This window comes from Amphibalanus amphitrite, unplaced genomic scaffold (genome assembly GCF_019059575.1).
Source record: "Amphibalanus amphitrite isolate SeventyFive unplaced genomic scaffold, NRLGWU_Aamphi_draft 000382F_arrow, whole genome shotgun sequence".
Taxonomy (NCBI): Eukaryota; Metazoa; Arthropoda; class Thecostraca; order Balanomorpha; family Balanidae; genus Amphibalanus; species Amphibalanus amphitrite.
Genome location: NW_024881876.1, coordinates 556,787 through 576,016, shown reverse-complemented (window position 1 = coordinate 576,016; position 19,230 = coordinate 556,787). Strand labels below are relative to the sequence as shown.

Here is a 19,230-nt window from a genome sequence, read left to right as displayed (position 1 = left end):
GGTCAGTGTCAGTCGCTCGGTCACACGCCTCCACCGCCTCTCGAGCCTCGGCTGCATCGAAGGAGGCACACATCAGTGCGCGCCTGCAGCAAATGCGTGTGCACCAGCTGGAACGCCGTCTCGAAGAAGAGCGGATATTGGAGCGACAACAGCGTGAGACGGAGCGACAACAGCGTGAGACGGAGCGACAGCAACGTGAGGCGGAGCGGGTGGCCCGGCTCGCTGAGGCTCGAGACGCAGCACAGCTTGCAGCGACAGAGGCAGAGCTTCGAAAAGCGGCAGAAAATGACCTTACGTGGGATCGTGTTGATGACTTCTGTGGTGAGACGGCGTTGAATGAGGAGCGCTCTGCTCGGCAGCAGCTACCGGTGATCGGCGGCAGTATCACATTGGATGATGGGACGATGGATGAGGCAGAACGGCGCCGACCCGGCCGTGAAGACGCTGCCACTCGTCAGACGCAAGCGGAGCCGGATCGCTCTAGGGAGCGTGACTCAGGAGTTGGTTATCAGGCAGCGGCGGCACGTGACATCCCTCCCGTAAACCGACCCAGTATGACGTCACAGGAAGCTGTGCTCCCGTCGCGCTCGTCTGCATTTCCCGCCGAATCTGTGCCTAAGCGGACTGCATCACAGACGTCGTGGATTTACGAAGTCGCTCGGGACGTCGGATCAGCTGATCGTGCTGCTGGTGGCAATCATCGGAGTGTGCCCCAGATTCAGCTGCCCAAGTTCAGTGGAAAAGCGATTGAATGGCCACAGTGGATTGGTCTTTTTAAAACAATGATACACGATCACAGGAGCCTGTCAAACTCGGAGAAGCTCGCGCATCTCCAGTCGTCAGTGACGGGCATCGCGAAGCAGGCGGTAGAAGGGATGCTCTTCGATGGCGACCTTTATCCAGCCGCGCTACAGACATTGGTGGAGAGATTCGGGAGAGAGGGAGACATCGTCAACGCGAATCTATCCTCCGTCTTCAGAATCCCTCCTATGAAGGAAATCGACTCGTCCGCGCTGGGAAATCTGTCGGCTGCCGTCCACTGCGCAGTGACAGTGCTGAAGAGCATGGATTTTGACGGGGACCTCAACAGCACGGAAAATCTCCGACGCGTCGTATTAAAACTTCCGGATGAACTGAAGCGTGACTGGGGACGCCGAATCATCGAGCTTGAACCCAGACGCGCAAATCTACAAGATTTCGACCGCTGGCTGATCCAGCAGGTTCGGATCATGGACTCAATCCCAGTACGGTCCTTCGAACCAAGAAGATCGCAACGACAGGGAGAAGCTCGGAGCTTCACACCTCGTGCTCCCTCAGGGCCTGCAGCCCTTACTACAGCCCCGAAAATCGAAGCGAAAAATGAGTCGTCAGAGACCGGCGGACATGAATCGCAATGCAGCTGTGGAGCTCGCCACAAACTCGATTCGTGTCCCACCTTCCTCGCGAGAACTCCAGCGGAGCGCGCCCAGTTCGTCGGTGAGAGCGGACGTTGCTTCATGTGTCTGAAGCACGGACATCGCTCGCGTCAGTGCACCTCTGGAGAAAAGTGCGGTGAAGCTGGCTGTCAAGGAAGACACCATCGTGCTCTGCACGGCAGCAGCCGAGTTTTCCCACGCTCAGAGGTAGCAGGAGGTACATCGAGTCGCCGCACAGTCGCCTTTACTACGCCGCAGGAGGACGAGACAACGCTGCTTCAAATCGTGCCGGTCCGTGTTCATGGATCGGAGAGTTACGTCGATACCTTCGCCATCCTCGACTCTGGCGCTCAGGTTTCTCTGTGCACGGAAAAACTCGCCAGAAAACTGAATCTGAAGGGTGAAACCAGGCCACTGAGCCTCAACAATGTTGAAAACAGCGGGCAGCGGCGGATGGCGTTAAAAACCTCCTTAAAGCTGACCCCGCTCTCGCGAGACTCTGGCCCCGGTGCTGTAACTGCCAGTGAGGTCTGGACGGTGCCACATCTGAACGTTCCCTCGCCGCAGATCAGCTCTACTTCACGCGCCCAGTGGCAGCATCTGAATGGACTGGACATCAGCCTGGCCCGCCCGGACCAAGTAGAGGTGCTCCTTGGAGCGAACGTGCTGGAGGCCATACTCCAACGTGAGGTTCGAATCGGACAGCCTGGGCAGCCGATCGCCATAAAGTCTTATTTTGGCTGGGCGCTATGTGGCAAGATAAGCGGATTGATACCGCCCGCGGAGCAGCATGTGATGCACGTGCATCGCCGTACTTCTCGTGACGACGAGTTGGACAAAATGGTGCAGAACTGGTGGAACACCGACTCGTTCGGAACGGCACACTCAGAGACGAAGCCTACGTCTCACGAGGATCGACGTGCTGTGAAGATTCTAGAAGAATCGACCAAGCTGGTGGATGGCCATTTTGAATCCGCCCTTCTATGGAAATCTGACGACGTATCGATGCCAGACAATCGTCTCGGCGCCCTCCGACGATTGGAAAGAGCTGAACAGTCGCTGCAAAGAAACCCTGCAAAGGCTCAGAAGTACCAGGACATAATCGACAGCTACGTCTCGGCTGGTCACGCGCGGAAGTTGGAGGACAGTGAAGTCGCAGTAGCGAACCCCAGACGCTGGTTCTTACCGCATCACGCGGTTTCTAACCCCAACAAACCTGGCAAAATTCGCATGGTGTTCGACGCAGCGGCGGAGTTCAAGGGTACGTCGCTGAATAACGAACTGCTCACTGGTCCGGATCTGCTGCAGGAGCTCCCCGGCATCTTAATCCGATTCCGCGAGAAGCTCATCGCGATCGCTGGTGACATCGATCAGATGTTTCTGCAGGTGAAAATCCAGAAGCAAGATCGACCGGCTCTCAGTTTTCTGTGGAGAGATCTGGAGCGCGATAGGCCACCAGATACTTACGAGATGACAAGGGCAATCTTCGGCGCCAAATGTTCTCCAGCTATCGCCAGTCACGCCCTGCAGAAAGCCATGATGAATGACGTAGATGGCGTGCATCCCTGGACAGTAGATCGGCTGTCAAAACAGTTCTATATGGACGACTATATCGCCTCAGAAGAGTCGCCCGAGTCAGCCAAACGTCTTCTGCACACCGTCACTTCGCTGGCTGCCAGCGGAGGCTTTCAGCTCCGCAAATGGATGAGCAATTCTAGGGAAGTTCTCGCGTCGGTCCCAGCGGCGGACAGAGCGCATCCTGACGCGGACCTCTCGACACCGCTGCATCCTGGGCGTGTCCTCGGTCTACTCTGGGACACTGAAAGAGACACAGTCAGTGTTCAACCGCCAGAGAAGCAGACGATCTCGACAACGAAGCGGAGTGTGCTATCATCCATAGCATCGACATTCGATCCGCTGGGTTTAGTCGCACCTTTCACTCTACAGGCAAAACTTCTGATGCAAGACCTGTGGAGAAAACAGCTCCCTTGGGACGCGACACTGACCGATGACGACCTATATCGCTGGCGATATTGGCAGCAGAGCGCCACTCTGCTCTCTGGCCTGAAGATCCCTCGTTGCTATACGGCAGCAGCTGTCGCAGATGTCATTCGCCGAGAGCTGCATATCTTTTGCGATGCATCGGAGGCCGCCTTTGGAGCCGCTGGCTATCTGAGGCAAGTTGCTTCGACTGGCGCTGTCAGTTGTGCTCTGGTAATGAGTCGCACTCGGGTCGCTCCTCTGAGAAAACTGACAGTCGTTCGGTTAGAGCTGCAGGGAGCGGTCCTCGCTACGAGACTGGCCAAGAGCATTGAAACGGCCCTGTCCGTGCCAGTCGACGAGACCTATTTCTGGACAGACAGCCAGGTAATACTGGGCTACATCAACAATGACAGTCGCCGTTTTCAAACCTTCGTAGCGAACAGAGTCGCGGAGATCAGAGACAGCACGATCCCCAGCCAGTGGCGCCATGTTCCGGGCTCATTAAACCCGGCGGATGACTGCTCGAGAGGCCTGCCGATGTCGGAGCTCACCATTGACAGCCGCTGGTTGCAAGGCCCGGACTTCTTGAAGAAGCCAGAAGGAAACTGGCCTGCTGCTCCCCTCGTGCAGGTTTCTGACGAAACCGACCCAGAAGTGAAGACGGTGGCGGCTCTGAGTAAAACGGACTCTCCAGGGCCCCTGGTCGATCCAGCTCGCTACTCCTCCTGGATCAGATGCAAGCGTGTCACTGCGTGGGTGGTTCGATTCACCGGTAACTTCATCGCAAAACACGGCACGCGTCATCACAGCTTGCTACGGAGTGGGCCACTGACCCTGAAGAGCTGATCGACGCTGAAACTCGGATCGTTCTGAGGTCCCAACAGGAGGCCTTTCCTGAGGAGCTGGCAGCTCTGTCTCGTAGCAAGCCGCTCCCTACCGCCAGCTCACTCGTGGAGCTGACTCCAGCCATCGACAGAGATGGGCTCATCCGCGTGGGAGGAAGACTAGAGAAGAGCCGCCTGTCGTCGTCTTCGAAGCACCCCGTCATCCTGCCGAGAAATCACGACGTTACTCGGCTCATCGTAACGTCTGAGCATCGTAAAGCGTTCCATGCAGGGACGGAGCACACTCTGAATGAGCTAAGGCAGTTCTACTGGATTCCGAAGGCGAGGTCAGCTGTCAAATCATACCTACATTTCTGTGCGGTCTGTAAGAGACGGCGAGCCAAACCCCAGCCTCCGCTCATGGCCGATTTGCCGGAGGCAAGATTCGACAGCAGGCACGCCTTCAGCTCCATCGGGCTGGATTTCTTCGGGCCTGTCCACGTGAGAATCCACTGCGACAACTGGAAGAGCTTCAAGAGGGGTGAACGGGAGCTTCGTGAATCACTGCAGAAGTGGAACGAGATGCAGATCAGCGACTCCCTGACTCAGCAGAACATCAGGTGGCGCTACAACCCACCTGGCGGACCGCACATGGGCGGCTGCTGGGAGCGACTGGTGGCCTCGGCAAAAAGGGCCCTGCGGGTTGTCATCGGCGAACGGCTTGTGACGGATGAGGTGCTGGCTACGGTTCTGGCCGAAGTGGAGCACATGCTGAACAACCGTCCACTGACCTACGTCAGTTCAACCGCTGGAGACCCGCAGGCTTTGACGCCAAATCACCTTCTCCTCGGTCGAGAGTTCCCTAACCTGCCTCCAGGGGCGTTCTCAGAAGAGGACCTGACAACCAGGCGACGCTGGAGACATGCTCAGCAGATAGCCGAGCACTTCTGGAGACGCTGGTCCAAGGAGTATGTCCCGACACTGATGAAGAGGGAAAAGTGGACGAGAGACACCCGGCAGCTCCAGGTGGACGATGTAGTTATCGTGGCTGACAACAACGCCCCTCGCGGTCGGTGGCCGATTGCTCGGGTGACGAAGGTTTACCCCGGCTCTGACGGGCGAGTGCGGTCAGTGGAGCTGAAGACGCGAACTGGCACGTACGTCAGACCGGTGGTGAAGATATGCCCTCTGGAGAAGGCAGCCTAATGCACAAGCATGATACCACATTCGCTGAAGGTGGCAGATATCGACGAATATCGATTGGATTGGACGGAATATGTGTGTTTTCCCTTATGTGTAATGACCTATATTGGTCATGGGGTGTTTTACAGCCGCGCGTGCTCGTCTCGAGGGGGGAGGATGTCGCCGATTCGATGGCTCCAGGAGAATGACGGCGCGTGATGATGTAAATTAAATGTGACCTCCATAACGATGTAAAATGTTTTTTGAATTCGATTCGTAACGGCTCAGTGAAACAATACATTTTGTTTTGATCGGCTAGATTCGATAATTTATAGTTCGTTATTTTATTCGTAAATAATCGAAACAATTCGCTTGATCTTTCGCAGATGTCGATTCGCGACACAGGTATGTGTACCCCGCAGGTACAGAGATCGGTCGCCGTTATATGAGCCTTTCTCTCCCTCGCCTCTCTCCTCCCCTCTCTCCGTGCTCTCGCTCTGTTCCCGGAGCCCTCTTTACAGCTCTGTAACAGCTTGGTCCGCCCACCGCTTTATCACGCCGAGGCCCGCGCGACTGGCCAGACGACGCCAAAAAACGGCCGCCGCCCCCGACCGCCCGTCGAAAAACGGTCACGACTCGAAAACCGGCGCCGTGGCCGGCGGCGGGCGCCCGCAGAGCGCCCGGCCATTGTGAGGGGCGGCGCCGTGTCCTCCCTCTCCCGTCCTCTCTCCGCTCTCCCTGGACAGACGGTGTGAGGGCACAGCGACCCAGCACATTGCGGTGGTGAGAAATAGTGATGTCAATTACAGAAAATCGCAATACCGATACCAAACCAAATACCAACCAAAACCGTTATGAAATACCGATTGGGGAACATGAGGGAAATACCAGCTTTTTAACCAATTTATCAGCTCAGCATGCAGAAGTGACTGTGAGCGTTTATAATACCAACAAAATACCTATCAAAAACATTAGGATTGAAATACGAAAGCCAAGTTGGTATCGGCTTGGTATCGGTAGGTACCTATACCAAATAGTTGGTATCCGATTGACATCTCCATAAAAAATAGTTTTATAGTTAGAAACATTCTGAACAGGTCCGACCGAAGGTGAGATAGAAAGAGAGAGAGAGAGAGAGAGAGAGAGAGAGAGAGAGAGAGAGAGAGAGAGAGAGAGAGAGAGAGAGAGAGAGAGAGAGAGAGAGAGAGAGAGAGAGAGAGAGAGAGAAAGAGAGAGAGAGAGAGAAGAGAGAGAGAGAGAGAGAGAGAGAGAGAGAGAGAGAGAGAGGGAGGGAGGGAGGGAGAGGGAGAGGGAAGTATGAAAATCAAGTTTCATATATTCTAAAAAAGTGAAGAGCTGTTTCCAAATGATTGTACAAGCATTTACCTCGCCTGCGTATGTTAAGCCGGCAGTTGCTGGGTTATTTCGCCACCCACCGTTTGCTGGGGGGGGGGGGCGTTAAACGCCCCCAGCCGATAACTCGAAAACCAATAGGCGCAGCGAAACGCACGAGGCGGCAAACGAAAGAACGCGACGAGACGCTTCAGATGAGTACTTTAAAGTCGAATTTTGAGGTCACAGGTCGGGTCAGGGTCAGGTCAAACACCTGAAATCGGGCTTTCAGTAGCATGGATTTCAGGACTTCGCAATGGCCGCCTCTCGTCATAAACTCTGTCAAAACGGTGCACAATCCATCATATAAGGCCTAGAAGAGTGTCAGCTCCATGTACGGGTCAGTCAAGTATAGGTCAGGGTCATGGTCAGGTCAACCGGATATATAGGCACATATCCCCGAAAATCAAAACTGATATTCGCAGCCTGTGACACATGTTTTATGGGTAATTTGGGGCGTAGAACACGATGGTGACATTCATTTTATCATATGTGTACGTGTTTGGCTCAAAAAGCTCAATTTAGGAAATGCATGTATCATGGTCGTGAAGTAGTCACGAGAAATTGCCAAGATTCAGCTCAAGATTTTGGAAAATGCGGAACTATAATCAACAATCGAAGATAGCCATTTGATTGCTCATGGTATTGGCAGCCTAACGGCGTTTACGGCATGTCTGTATGTCTATTTTGTGATTTTATATGATTTTTTGAACATATGCCGTTTTTGGTCGAAAACTCAGAAATCATGACGTCACTAAAACCTCGATATCTCAAAAAAAAATTTCGACCGATTTTTTTAAAAATTTGTTTCAATAAACTTAAATTAATTTCGTACAAGTACCCCAAATTTGGCGCGCCTGCGCCACGCCGTTTTTATGCTACGGCCCGGCGAAAAAGTGGGGGCGTTTAACCCCCCCCCCCAGCAAATCGCGGGTTAAGAGCTATGTGTAAGAGCATTGGCTGGTATTGGTATACTTTATTCAGTTGACATATTCAAGTGCGTTTTGAACGTTGCTGCATACCTATTCACTGGATACAGAGTGATCCTGTGGAATCGAATGGGGATGTTCGGCTTATTTCCTCACCAGGTGGCAGCACTGCCTTCTTTGGACACAGAAACTGCGGCGGCGAATGCGCCACTGTGTTTTGCACTGTGTGGAGTCAATGCGGTGTCGGTCCGAGGGACTGAATTTCGGTGAATTTGATAGCAATTGATTTGAATTTTGCTCAGATGGGTTGTGAATTTATATTCAGCTAGTGTCACGAACATGGAAAGGCAAGTTTACAAAGGACAGGAGACTTAGAAAGGCTTCAATTGACGTAGCCGAAGAGAGGCGAGAAGCCGAAGAGAGGCGAGAAGCCGAAGAGAGGCGAGAAGCCGAAGAGAGGCGAGAAGCCGAAGAGAGGCGAGAAGCCGAAGATAGACCGACTCCAAACGGTAATTCCATCGATGTAACACGTTTCCCGACATTTTTTATGGCGAGCATAACTAAGAGTACCTATAAAATAGTCTAACTTAACTCATAGCTGGATCTTGTATTGCCCATATGAGGTAATTTACCTGTATAAGTTTATGGGCATATCAATTTAGGAAATTGACCTGCCCTTTGAGAAAGGCATTAAAAGATGATACATGCTGCTGAGAATGATTATATAAATTCAATGCATTTTTATAAGATTCATTGCAAGCATTTAAGCATTGTTCTACTTTGTCTGGTACCAAAGATATTGCATGCAGATAAAGGTTATGATGGAAAAAGACAAATAGGATCTTTTTTGACACCAGCAACCAGAAGCCAGGAGGTATATGTAATAGAACACTAAGCTACCTACTATTTATGAATTGTTACAAGTATTGATCATCCTACATGGTGTTACAGGTGCCCAGTGCAATCATGCTTCTGGTGCGGAGTTGTCAGGATGGAGTCCGAGGAATCAAGGAAGGCAGAGGACCTGCGTATGAAGGAACCAGCCCTGCGGATGAAGTTCTGAGGTGCATACAGAGGGATCCCACTGAAAGACCAGGTAGGAGTTGGTGAACAGCTTGTGCACTGCAGTATATCATCCAGAAGTAACTGATAGCCTTTCTTGCAAAATGTTTTTTTTTAACTCATCACCACCTAAAGCTACTCATTATTGATATAATATCTTCATTTCATCAGGTAAATAATTGTTTACTCTAAGTTGTGATTCACATTGAAGTGAACACTATTTTAGAATATTCACTCAGCTTTTTTAGCAACTAAATACGGGCAAGTTTTTTATTGTTTTTTTTTTAAATAAATTTTCACCTTCTATAATATTTGTATAGGTAACTGCAATAAAAGTGCATTTCAAAATTGCAAATACTTTGTGTAAAGTTCATGGGTCTTGATGATGTCACTGTATCCAGTTCATCATATCAGATTTCAACTGTGCTTAAACTGCAATGTTTTGCTAATTGCTTCAGTAGGTATATAATGTCCTTTTATCCATGCATGTTAAACATATGTATCTCATTATGACTTGCCAAGATATTTCCCTGCTGTCTTATGCCATTTTTCATTTATTCACAGGTGCAATGCTGCATTGATAAGATCCAGATTCAAGAGCATGGATGCTACCAGATCCTGTGATTTGAAGTTACCAGTGTCACTGCTGCTACAAATGACATCAGCAACACTTCCTTTGGTGAAAGTTTAGAGGAGCAAACAGTTGGTGCTCTGTGTAGTCAAGCAGTGGAGTTTTGCCAATATCATGAAGTTGATTAAGGTGTCAATTTTTGCTCTGGCTTCTGGGACACCTTGGATCTACATTGCAACCTATGCTAGTGTTCAACATTTCGTGTCATAGGTCACTGATGCAAAGCGTGTTGCATCATATGAGAGCCAGCAAATTGTCAGATATTTTCTAGTGATAGAGAACTGCATGCCTTAAGCAATTGTTGAAGGTGATAAGTGGTGAATGGTAGGGCTCAGCCACTCAGCTTCTTCCTTCAAAAGCTATCAATCAGCTATAGAAGAGTAGTCATAGCAATGCTTCATATGTGAAGGCTACTTGCCGGAACAGAACATTTTGGATTTGTTAATTAAGTACCTCTTTATTACAAGTTTATGCCCTTACAAGCCAAGCTTAGTTTCCTTAGTTTGTTGCAAGTTTTCCAGGCAGCCTTCACACTTGTGTCGCTGAATATTAAACTTTAACTGATAGACCGACGAGATATTGTCCCTTTCGCATCAGATTGTAATCAGTCAGTCGTGTTGGTAGAAGGTACAGTCTGTCTTAAAAGTACCGCGCAAAGTGACGGTGGATCCATCAAGCCTGACCGAGGAAGGGCCTGCTATAATTTGAAAGTCACCGAACCAATTGACCTGGGGAACGGACGAGGATGTCATATAGAGCCACGCAGAAATCGCCGGTGATTCGTTGCCCATCATTACAGAATGAACGCATGCCGGATGAAGGGTTAAGTCAATAGTATGTACAAACTACAGGGATTTGATTGACTTATCTGACAGTGACGAGCGCTAGAGGTCAACTTAAGACCGTAGGTATGCGTTCTTGTCATGGAATGTGTGCTGTAAATCGATTGTTTCATGCGTGTGAATATATGTCTGAATGTAATAAGGTTTTTAATTTCAACTGTGTAAGTTAAAATATGTGATAACATCGTATCTTTCGTACTCCGTAGCTTTTGGTGACCATTCGATCAGCTCCCTTTCCTTCCGCTCAATGACGATGTAGTAGTTTGCCTTTCACACGCGTCATTGTCTTCCTAATATCGATATCAACTGTAGCTACTCATTTTAACAAAATGATGAACCTGAAAAAGACATGAAACGCAGTCTCCGTTCGCGGCGCGTCGGCCGACGTCGCCGCCCGCAATGTTATCCCCGGCCCGGCCGGCGCCCGGCCGGCGCGTTGTGTCCAAAGCATACCGTGCTGCCACCTAGCGAGACTTTTCGGAACTCTTAGCGCGAACATCCCCATTGCATTGTGCTTTTAGCAGCTCTGCAATTAGTCCCATGTGGATGAGCGATAACTCTTCGCAGGCTGGCTCTGCCGGGTGCAGTAACGTCACTTTGAACATCTTATGAGCCACAAATGAAATGAACGTCATTTGAAGCATGTTCGTAATTAGCCTCCAGCCATTATGTAGAAAGGGGAACACTTCCAAAAGAGGTTTGCTAATTGGTCTAGATGAGTAAATTTCATTAATGAGTGGGCTGCAAGCATCGGGTTCAGAACCAAATGAACGGTCTTGGCCATTTATTATTATTTTTTTTCGTTCGGGTGTTGTTGCCAGACCAATGGTGCAGCGATTCGAAGAACGGCGCGACTACCAGTTCCCAGTGCTGCTGCTGAATACGCATGTCGCTCTGAGAAAGGCGTGCAAAACCATCTTCGGAGGAAGCAGAGACAGCAGACCCCAAACCCCAGACTTCATGGACCATGGACCCACCACCCACACCACCCAAAACCCAGACTTCAGGGACCATGGACCCACCACCCACACCACCCAAAACCTCAGACTTCAGAGACCACAGAAAGCCTCCCACACCACCTAAAACCTCAGATTTCAGAAACCCCAGACCCAGTCCTCAGATTCCAGACCCAACTCCCGGACCCCAGACCCAACTCCCCAGACCTAACTCCCCAGATCCCAGACCAACTCCCCAGACCTAACTCCCCAGACCCCAGACCCAACTCCCCAGACCTAACTCTCCAGACCCCAGACCCAACTCCTCGCACCCAACTCCCCAGACTCAGGGCCCCAGACCCAGGTCGTCTCTCCCGGATCCACCTAACCCTCCCCGGACTCGGTCCTGGCAAACGCAGCTCCCCAGACCCAGCAACTCGCTTGGGGCGTCCACGTACGCACGTGCGCACGTGCGGGGGTCTCTTCTGCATCTCATGTAGAACTGGAAGAATCAACACCGAACAGCCGCCGGGTCCGGTCAGCCCCTGTCAGCAAACTGATAGCGATCACCCGCGCCTCGGAGGGCTGTTATTGCGGTGATCGTTCACAGCGTCTCCCGTCACTCCGCCGCATTCCGCGGGTCGCAGCAGTCGGCACCGGCACCGCCCAGCGGACGAGCTTCTGACAGCTGCCGCCAGGCGGAGCTGCGGGCGCCAACTCATTAGCATGCCCGCGCGTGACGGTCGGCCGCGACAAATGAATAATGATTTTATAACGAGCGTCCGAAGGTGCGCGGGTCGCCGCGCCGAGGGCCACTCAGCGGCCGGCCTGTTTGGGCGCTACGTGCTAATTAGGCGGCTGTGGGCGCGCAGTGACAAATCGCCCACCGCGCCGGCCGCGCACACCTCTGTCAAAACAGCGCAGCGTGGCGCGGCGCGGCGCCCTGACCACACCGCCGGCCACGGCGCGATAATGGCCTGTCGGCGGTCGCCACGCCACCCGAACCAAGATGGAGCCGCGCCGCCCGCAGGCCGCAGGGCTGGCTGTGGCCACCCGCCTTAGGTAACTACTATGAACGTCAAACCCTTTGAGACCCCACTTCTTTGCGATAATTTTTAAATGCGTCAACTTTCGTTGACAATATTCTGGCAATATATGTTTCAGAACCTGCCGAAACTTTTATTACTAAGGTATTTTGACGCCAAACTATTATGGAAGGTACTTCTCATTCACTCGTAATGCTAAGGTCAATTCAGGCCCGGGCAGAGGCTTGCGCTCGGCCACACTCGAGCCCCGCCACCAGCGCCATCTGCTCTAAATGCCATCTACCAGCGCCCGCTACCGCTACCAGCTACCGCCCACCATCAAGCCTGAATGGAGCGAGAGACGCGAGTGACCGGTCGCCGAGCAAGGAGCGCCGGAGGGGTAGGGCGGAGCTTAGCGCTGACGTCATTACGTGGCTCCGCCCCATGAGCGCGTAGCCTCTACCCAAACAGCAGATTCGCTCCGTGAAATTTAACATTACGAGTGAATGAGAAGTACCTTTCATAATCGTTTGGCGTCAAAATACCTTAGTAATAAAAGTTTCGGCAGGTTCTGAAACACACATTGCCAGAATATTATCAACGAGAGTTGACGCATTTAAAAATTATCGCAAAAAAGTGGGGTCTCAAGGGGTTTGACGTCCATAGTAGGTACCGGCCCCTGTCACAGCATAGGTCGGCCCGACACCTCTCCCGGCGCGGCAAGACACAGACACCCTGCTAAGTGCTCAAAACTTTCTATTTCTGCTCGCATATTGTACCTATGTATTTGTGCTATCGAAGTTACCGGTTACTGGTTCGGTGTCTGTTGCTGTAAGCAGTGGGGTTCGATGGCCGAGCTCTCTGCTGACCCGTGACCCCTGCTGACCTGTGACCCCACCGAGCCACCCAACCCGACCGGCTCGTTTGTGGGCGGCCGGCAGCGTCGTGACCGATGAGCACGCTGCTGCCCTGCCGGCACGGCCTGCACAGCCGCCGTCCGAGGGCCGCTGGAGCGAGCGGCACGAGGCGGGAGTTGCCGCCAGGCCGGAGAGAGAGCTGACGACGCCGGCACCATGGCGGAGGCGCGGCCGTTCAGCCGCACTGCCGCCGGCCATCAGCACCCGCAGCCGGCTGGATGGACAGAGACACAACCGGCCAGATCTCCACCAGATGTTTTGTGCGTAAGTGCGCATGTCTAATCATGTTTTAATGCATAGAAAACATGAAATGTTGTTTGAGGATGTTTGAATTGATTGCAACGGATTTATCCGCTTTTAATTTAAATTCAAACATGGACAGATGTAGAAGGCTTTTTTCCCTAACTTGGTTTGGCTCGAAGGACACCTTTCTACTTTTTCACACACTTACGCCAGCGAAAAGGGACAAATCGAACCTAAATGGACCATGAAACATGTGTCACGTGACCGATGTATGATATAAATTTCCGTGATCTGGGATGAACTGGCCTTGACCTGAAGAATTCGAAGCACAAGTTCGGTACCCTCAGTGTATCTTAGGAATATCTTCATGAGTGTGTAACCGAAAATGAGCCTGATCTGACCAGTGGCGCGGGAACCGGGGGGGGGGGGGGGGGGCTAGCGGGGCTGAGTCCTCCAACATTTCGGCTGGGGGGGCTCGTAATGTATTTGAGCTCCCCCCCCCCCAGCTGGAGGAATCGAAATCGGAAATCTACCATCATAATTTCATAGATTCATACATAGGCGCGGGAACCGGGGGAGGGGGCAGTGGGGGAAGCTTGCCCCCACAGCTCTGGGGCCGGGGGGGGGGGGGCAGTGCCCATGCTCCACAACTTTTCATGAGGTCAGGAACCGCTGGGGCAGCTTGTCCTCCCCAAATTAGGGGTTTTGGGTCACAAAGGAAGAAAGCATGTAAGTGAAAAATCCACCTCTTTCACTGGCTCGGCAACTCATTTGGCAGATTAAAACCTTTATTCCAGGCTGCCAAAACAAAACGGTAGTTTCTTCACTCAGCTGAGACGGAATACCTGACTTCTTTGCAAATATTTTCGTTTTTTTGTTGTTGTTGAAAAGGCCAAGGTCTGAAAAATAAGTGGCCTAAAACCGGTGAGAAAACTAGATTTGGGGTACCCTATAGGTTGATCTCGATTATGGTTCAGCCCCCCAGTCTGGAAGAATTTCCCGCGCCACTGGATCTGACTTGTTAGCCGGCGGCTAGAGCCCAAATGGTTAACAAGCCAAAACGTTGATAATGTTTACGTTGACCTGATCTGTGACGTCATCGGTGAATTCGAGGTAAATAAAATTACGGTTCGCTCGACAGTTTTTCCAGGGCTATCAGACGCCGTTTGAAGTTTGACAATCAGCCCTGTAGTTTCGGAGTTAGGAGGGAGGGGGGGGGGGGGGGGGCTATAAATACCCTCCCCCCCAGTGGGACGCGTTACAGAACATACCCAAGTGGGGCGCGGGTCAAAATGATGTTTTTAGCGAAGGGATCGAAGAATTTTGTGGCAAAGTTCCAAAGAAGTTGGTTCAATTCTTTGAGACATCGAGACATGATTGACTTCATCATTTCTATGTTTTTTTTTTAACTTAAAACGTAATATGCTTGAAAAACAAGTAAAATCACAAAATATATGAAAACATATGCCGTAACCGCCTTATGGCAATGTCAATAACCCATTGGAAATTTTCGGTAACAGCTTCGTTCTTATGAATGGTTTATACCTAATCCTGCATGTTAAAGCCATTCGCTTGTTTCTGAAGGAGGTCATAGTAAGGCACTGTGTGGAAAGGGTGCAGGTACCTACACCCTGCACCGGGTTTATATGCACAACACTTGACCCACATAACAACAATGTGTGGTCGAGTTCCGAAAACAACACTCAGCCTCACTATACCAGGAATAGAGCAATTATTCTCATCGGTACACCATTATCGTCCAATTTTCTCTGGCATAATAGAAGAAAATTGCCTCATTTTGATGCACGATACCAGTTACGCCAGTGAAAACTTTCAAATGGGCTCATAAATGATTTGATTAAATAATGACGCTAAATTTGGACTGGCGTGACTACCTTACGATGTGAAGTACTCTAAAAAGCTTTCAGCTGTCGGACAGCGGCTGTCGGCTGTCCCGTGGTCCAGGCGCGCGGCGCCGTGCGGCGTCCTTTTTGTCCGACTGGCCCATGCTGGCGCTGTGGAATGTGACCTCAGGTCACTGTCCGAGGTCACCAGACCGACAGACGTTCCAGACGTCTCAGGTCACCGTCCGAGGTCACCAGACCGACAGACGTTCCAGAAACCTCAGGTCACCGTCCGAGGTCACCAGACTGACAGGCGCAGCAGACGCCTCAGGTCACCGTCCGAGGTCACCAGACCGACAGACGTTCCAGACGCCTCAGGTCACCGTCCGAGGTCACCAGACTGACAGGCGCAGCAGACGTCTCAGGTCACCGTCCGAGGTCACCAGACCGACAGACGCCCCGGGTGACGGACCAGGGACAGCGGCGGTGGAGGTCAACTTAGCGACGACACCCTTTTCGGTCACCTACCGAGGTCAGCAAACATCACTGTCGAGTGTTCAAACCGGGGTCAGCTACAACCACTGCCCTCGGAGCGGGGAGTGCGCTTTTACAACCACTGCCCTCGGAGCGGGGGTCATTTACAACCACTGCCTCCGGAGCGGGAGCCATTTACCACCACTGCCCTTGGAGCGGGGAGCGCACACTCGTTGGGTCGTGTATCTGTGGTTACTTTATTCATCTATAGTTTTGTCTGTTACCAATGCATACCTCCTATGGCAGTGACGAGTACTATCAGCACCACTGATACACCACCTTGGTGTCACCAAGTACTTGTTACCAAGGCTGTTCAGTGTTTAATGTTCTATGCTCATTAGGACACTTCTTTCCTCACTCTTTAAAGGAAAAGGGCCACCTTCGTGAAATATGAAGATATCGTTGTTTTTCATTTTGACATTATTATTTTTCGTTTTCTTTTTAAAACTGGTGCCAGAAGTGCACAATTCGCGAAAAAGTATTTAAAACTATTTAACATATTGGTACTATGTTGATACTCTCTACGGCACCTACTGTATGATGGCATAGCGATGACGTCACACTCAAGCCAATCAGCGTTCAGAAGACAGACTCGTCGGATTGTGTCAGATAAGCTGATTGGTTAAAGCTGAGCTGGTTGGAGCTGATTGGTAAAAAACCAAAGCCTCGCCGCGGGTGGCTGTATTGTCGGATAAGAACGCATTCCTGGGATAAGGACGCATTCCTGGCGTATTTTCTTTTAAAATTGCCGATAACTACGAATGGAGGCCGAAATCGGCCGTAAGGAGGTAGACAGACAGGTTTTTGGACACGGGCTACAAGATGGCTATCTCAGTTTCAATCCCCATGTTAAAGGTGGCCCTTTTCCTTTAATCTCGTAATGCGAGCTCATAATGCGCGGGTCCGGATCGGGCGGGTCCCGCGCGGGTCCGGATCCGGCGTCAGTTCGGCGGCCGGTCGGCTCGGCCGCGCCGCGCTGTGCCGTGCAGTCGCTGGCCATACGTCAGATCCGCCTCCAGATACCGACCCTTTCAGCAAAAGTTGTGAAAGCACGGCGGTCGTTTGAGTCTGGGTGTGATTGAAATTAGCCAGTTGTCTGACATAATGGTAGTGATTTCGGGGCGTTATCGCCGGCCGGAAAATAAAACACAACAGACGCTGATGACAACAGGAACATCGGCCGTCCGGCCAATTATTTTCGTGCCATGCCCGTGATGTATCAGCGTCGATAATTGGCCTTTGTCTTACGGCGATCTTAACACATAAATTACTAATTTCCCTCACAAAGTGGACTTAGTTGACGGCTGAATGTCACATGGGCTGAAATTTCCAGCACGACCACCATTTTACGGAATGTCATCTGCAGAGTTATTGAACACGCCGGGCTATTATTACTCTGACTGTCCGACTAATTCGGGCGCTCCCACTGAAAAATGGGGAATCGCTAAAAGAGGCTGTCTGGCGCTGAATCGATACTCAGGCGCCACTGACGTGGATACAGATCAAACACTGACCTCGGGCCCACGTACACTCACGCTGCACGAGAAATACAGTTTCATTTAAAAAAAAAAAAAAATGTTAACCCTCGCATGTGTAGGGGGGGGGGGGGGTCGGATGGACCCCCCCCCATGGTTTTTCGCGAATAACTCGCGTAAAAAGCGGCCGATCGCGACGAAACTTTCAGTACCCTCACATTGATCAATATTTCACCTACCCTGAAAATTTCATGACCCTGACCCAAATGACCTTTGACCTGTGACCTCTTTTCCGAGACCATGTTTGGCCGGAATCGCGATTTCGCGTATGTCGGCTCGCACTAGCCGCGTGTTTGCAAGCTTTTCGTGGTTTCAAACGTTCAAACATGTGATTTGATGTTACTCCCGTGTGTGTCAAAGTCACCTGAAGGTCAGGTCAGGTCATTGACCTTTGGTGACCTCGGGTGACCTCGGGTCACTTTTTCGAGTTTTACATGTTTCTAGGCTAGTTTTTGGAGCTGAATTCGAATTTAGCAACTATTTGAACATTTACGAAGTAGTTTTGGTGACTTCGTAACATGTTACGAAGCTGTCAGAGGCGGTTGACACGTACTACGAATACCCGTCACGACGCCTACTGGTTGACCTGACCTGACCTGACCAGACCTGGTCTAAATGCTTCAAGACATCATCTGTGATCAAAACTAACACGATATTCGTGATCAGCACCCCGAAAAACCCCTTAGCAGCCACACTTTACGACTTTCTAACAGGTCCCGATTTTCCCGACTTTGGGTCATTGACCTGACCTGGAAGGTCAACCAATGACCTAGGACCTTAAAATTGGGTATCATCGGCTTCCTCTCGTCACGGGCAGCACGCTCGTTTTTTCCGCGAAGCTCTAGCTCGATCAGGGGCCAATCGGCAAGGGGGGGGGGTCCAACCGACCCCCCCCCCCCCCTACACATTAGAAGCTGGCAAACGCCGCACACATGCGAGGGTTAATAAAGTAAAGCGATGATGTCAAGATATCTTAGCCTTTGTGTAAAAGGTATGTGGTATTGTTTATCAGCTGATACTCATCCTTGTTGTTGCTTGATAAGTACCGATAGGTTTAAGTTTGACATTTCGATTACGTCTCGTCGTTATAGGCAAACCAAATGCCTAGACCTTTGATATAGGCATATAACGCGTATGACTGCCAGAACGGCGGGAACTGACCGGCGCTCCCTGATCGGCGGCGGCGGCTGGCCTTTGGTCATTCCCGGCCCCGGTCCGCATCAGTCCGACGGTGCACTGGTGGCAGTGTGTTTTTTTTTTCTCGTTTTTTTTTTCTTTCAAATATATTTTCTTTCACAACACAGCGCATTATGTTAGGAAAGGTTGAACAAACTAAGCCAGCATTTAAGATGGTAGAGAACCAGATAATCAAATAGCCTCAGTGTCCTTTCAGTAGAGCGGATGGGTGCTGGGATTATTTTATCTCAGACTGGTGTCGGGCCACACTGTGCGTTGGAGCAATTCCCCACCGACTGGTGGCGGGCCACACAGTGCGGTGGAGGCGTGGGTTATTTCCCCGCCGGCTGGTGGCGGGTCACACTGTGCGGTGGAGGAGTGGGTTGTTTCCCCGCCGGCTGGTGGCGGGCCACACTGTGCGGTGGAGTGTCGCCGCCGCTGCCAGCTGCCGAGTCCTCTGACCGCGTCTAACGAGGCCGGCCGAGATCTGTCACCCGCTCCACACCGGCGGCGCACGTGCCGCAACAGATCGCAATCGGCGGCACCACCGGCGCACCGGCGCGCCAGGAATGTATGCGCCGCGCCGCGTCTGCCGCGGCGCCCGGCGGCGCGCTGATGGGCCGCGCCGGCGCCCCCCCGGCGCCCTCGCGGCGCCCCCGCTGGCGCCCCCCGCCGGGGACCCGGCCGGCCGGCCACTGCCGACCTGCCGATGGCTGTATCGGCCATCTTGGATACAATGCTCACTGATGTTTATTGCCGGC

The 19,230-nt window shown here is 51.7% G+C and overlaps 1 protein-coding gene and 1 long non-coding RNA gene across 2 annotated transcripts; both read left to right on the top strand.

The window, feature by feature from the left end:
- Positions 1 to 4,642: 4,642 nt before the first annotated feature.
- LOC122390103 lies at positions 4,643 to 5,428 on the top strand. The gene has a single exon (XM_043382763.1). It carries the CDS (start codon positions 4,643 to 4,645, stop codon positions 5,426 to 5,428), a length of 786 nt encoding a protein of 261 aa, XP_043238698.1.
- A 2,768-nt stretch (positions 5,429 to 8,196) lies between these two features.
- On the top strand, positions 8,197 to 9,544 carry LOC122390107. Its single transcript, XR_006258089.1, has 3 exons — positions 8,197 to 8,234; positions 8,677 to 8,821; positions 9,352 to 9,544. It is a non-coding gene; the product is annotated as an uncharacterized LOC122390107 (long non-coding RNA).
- Positions 9,545 to 19,230: the final 9,686 nt, after the last annotated feature.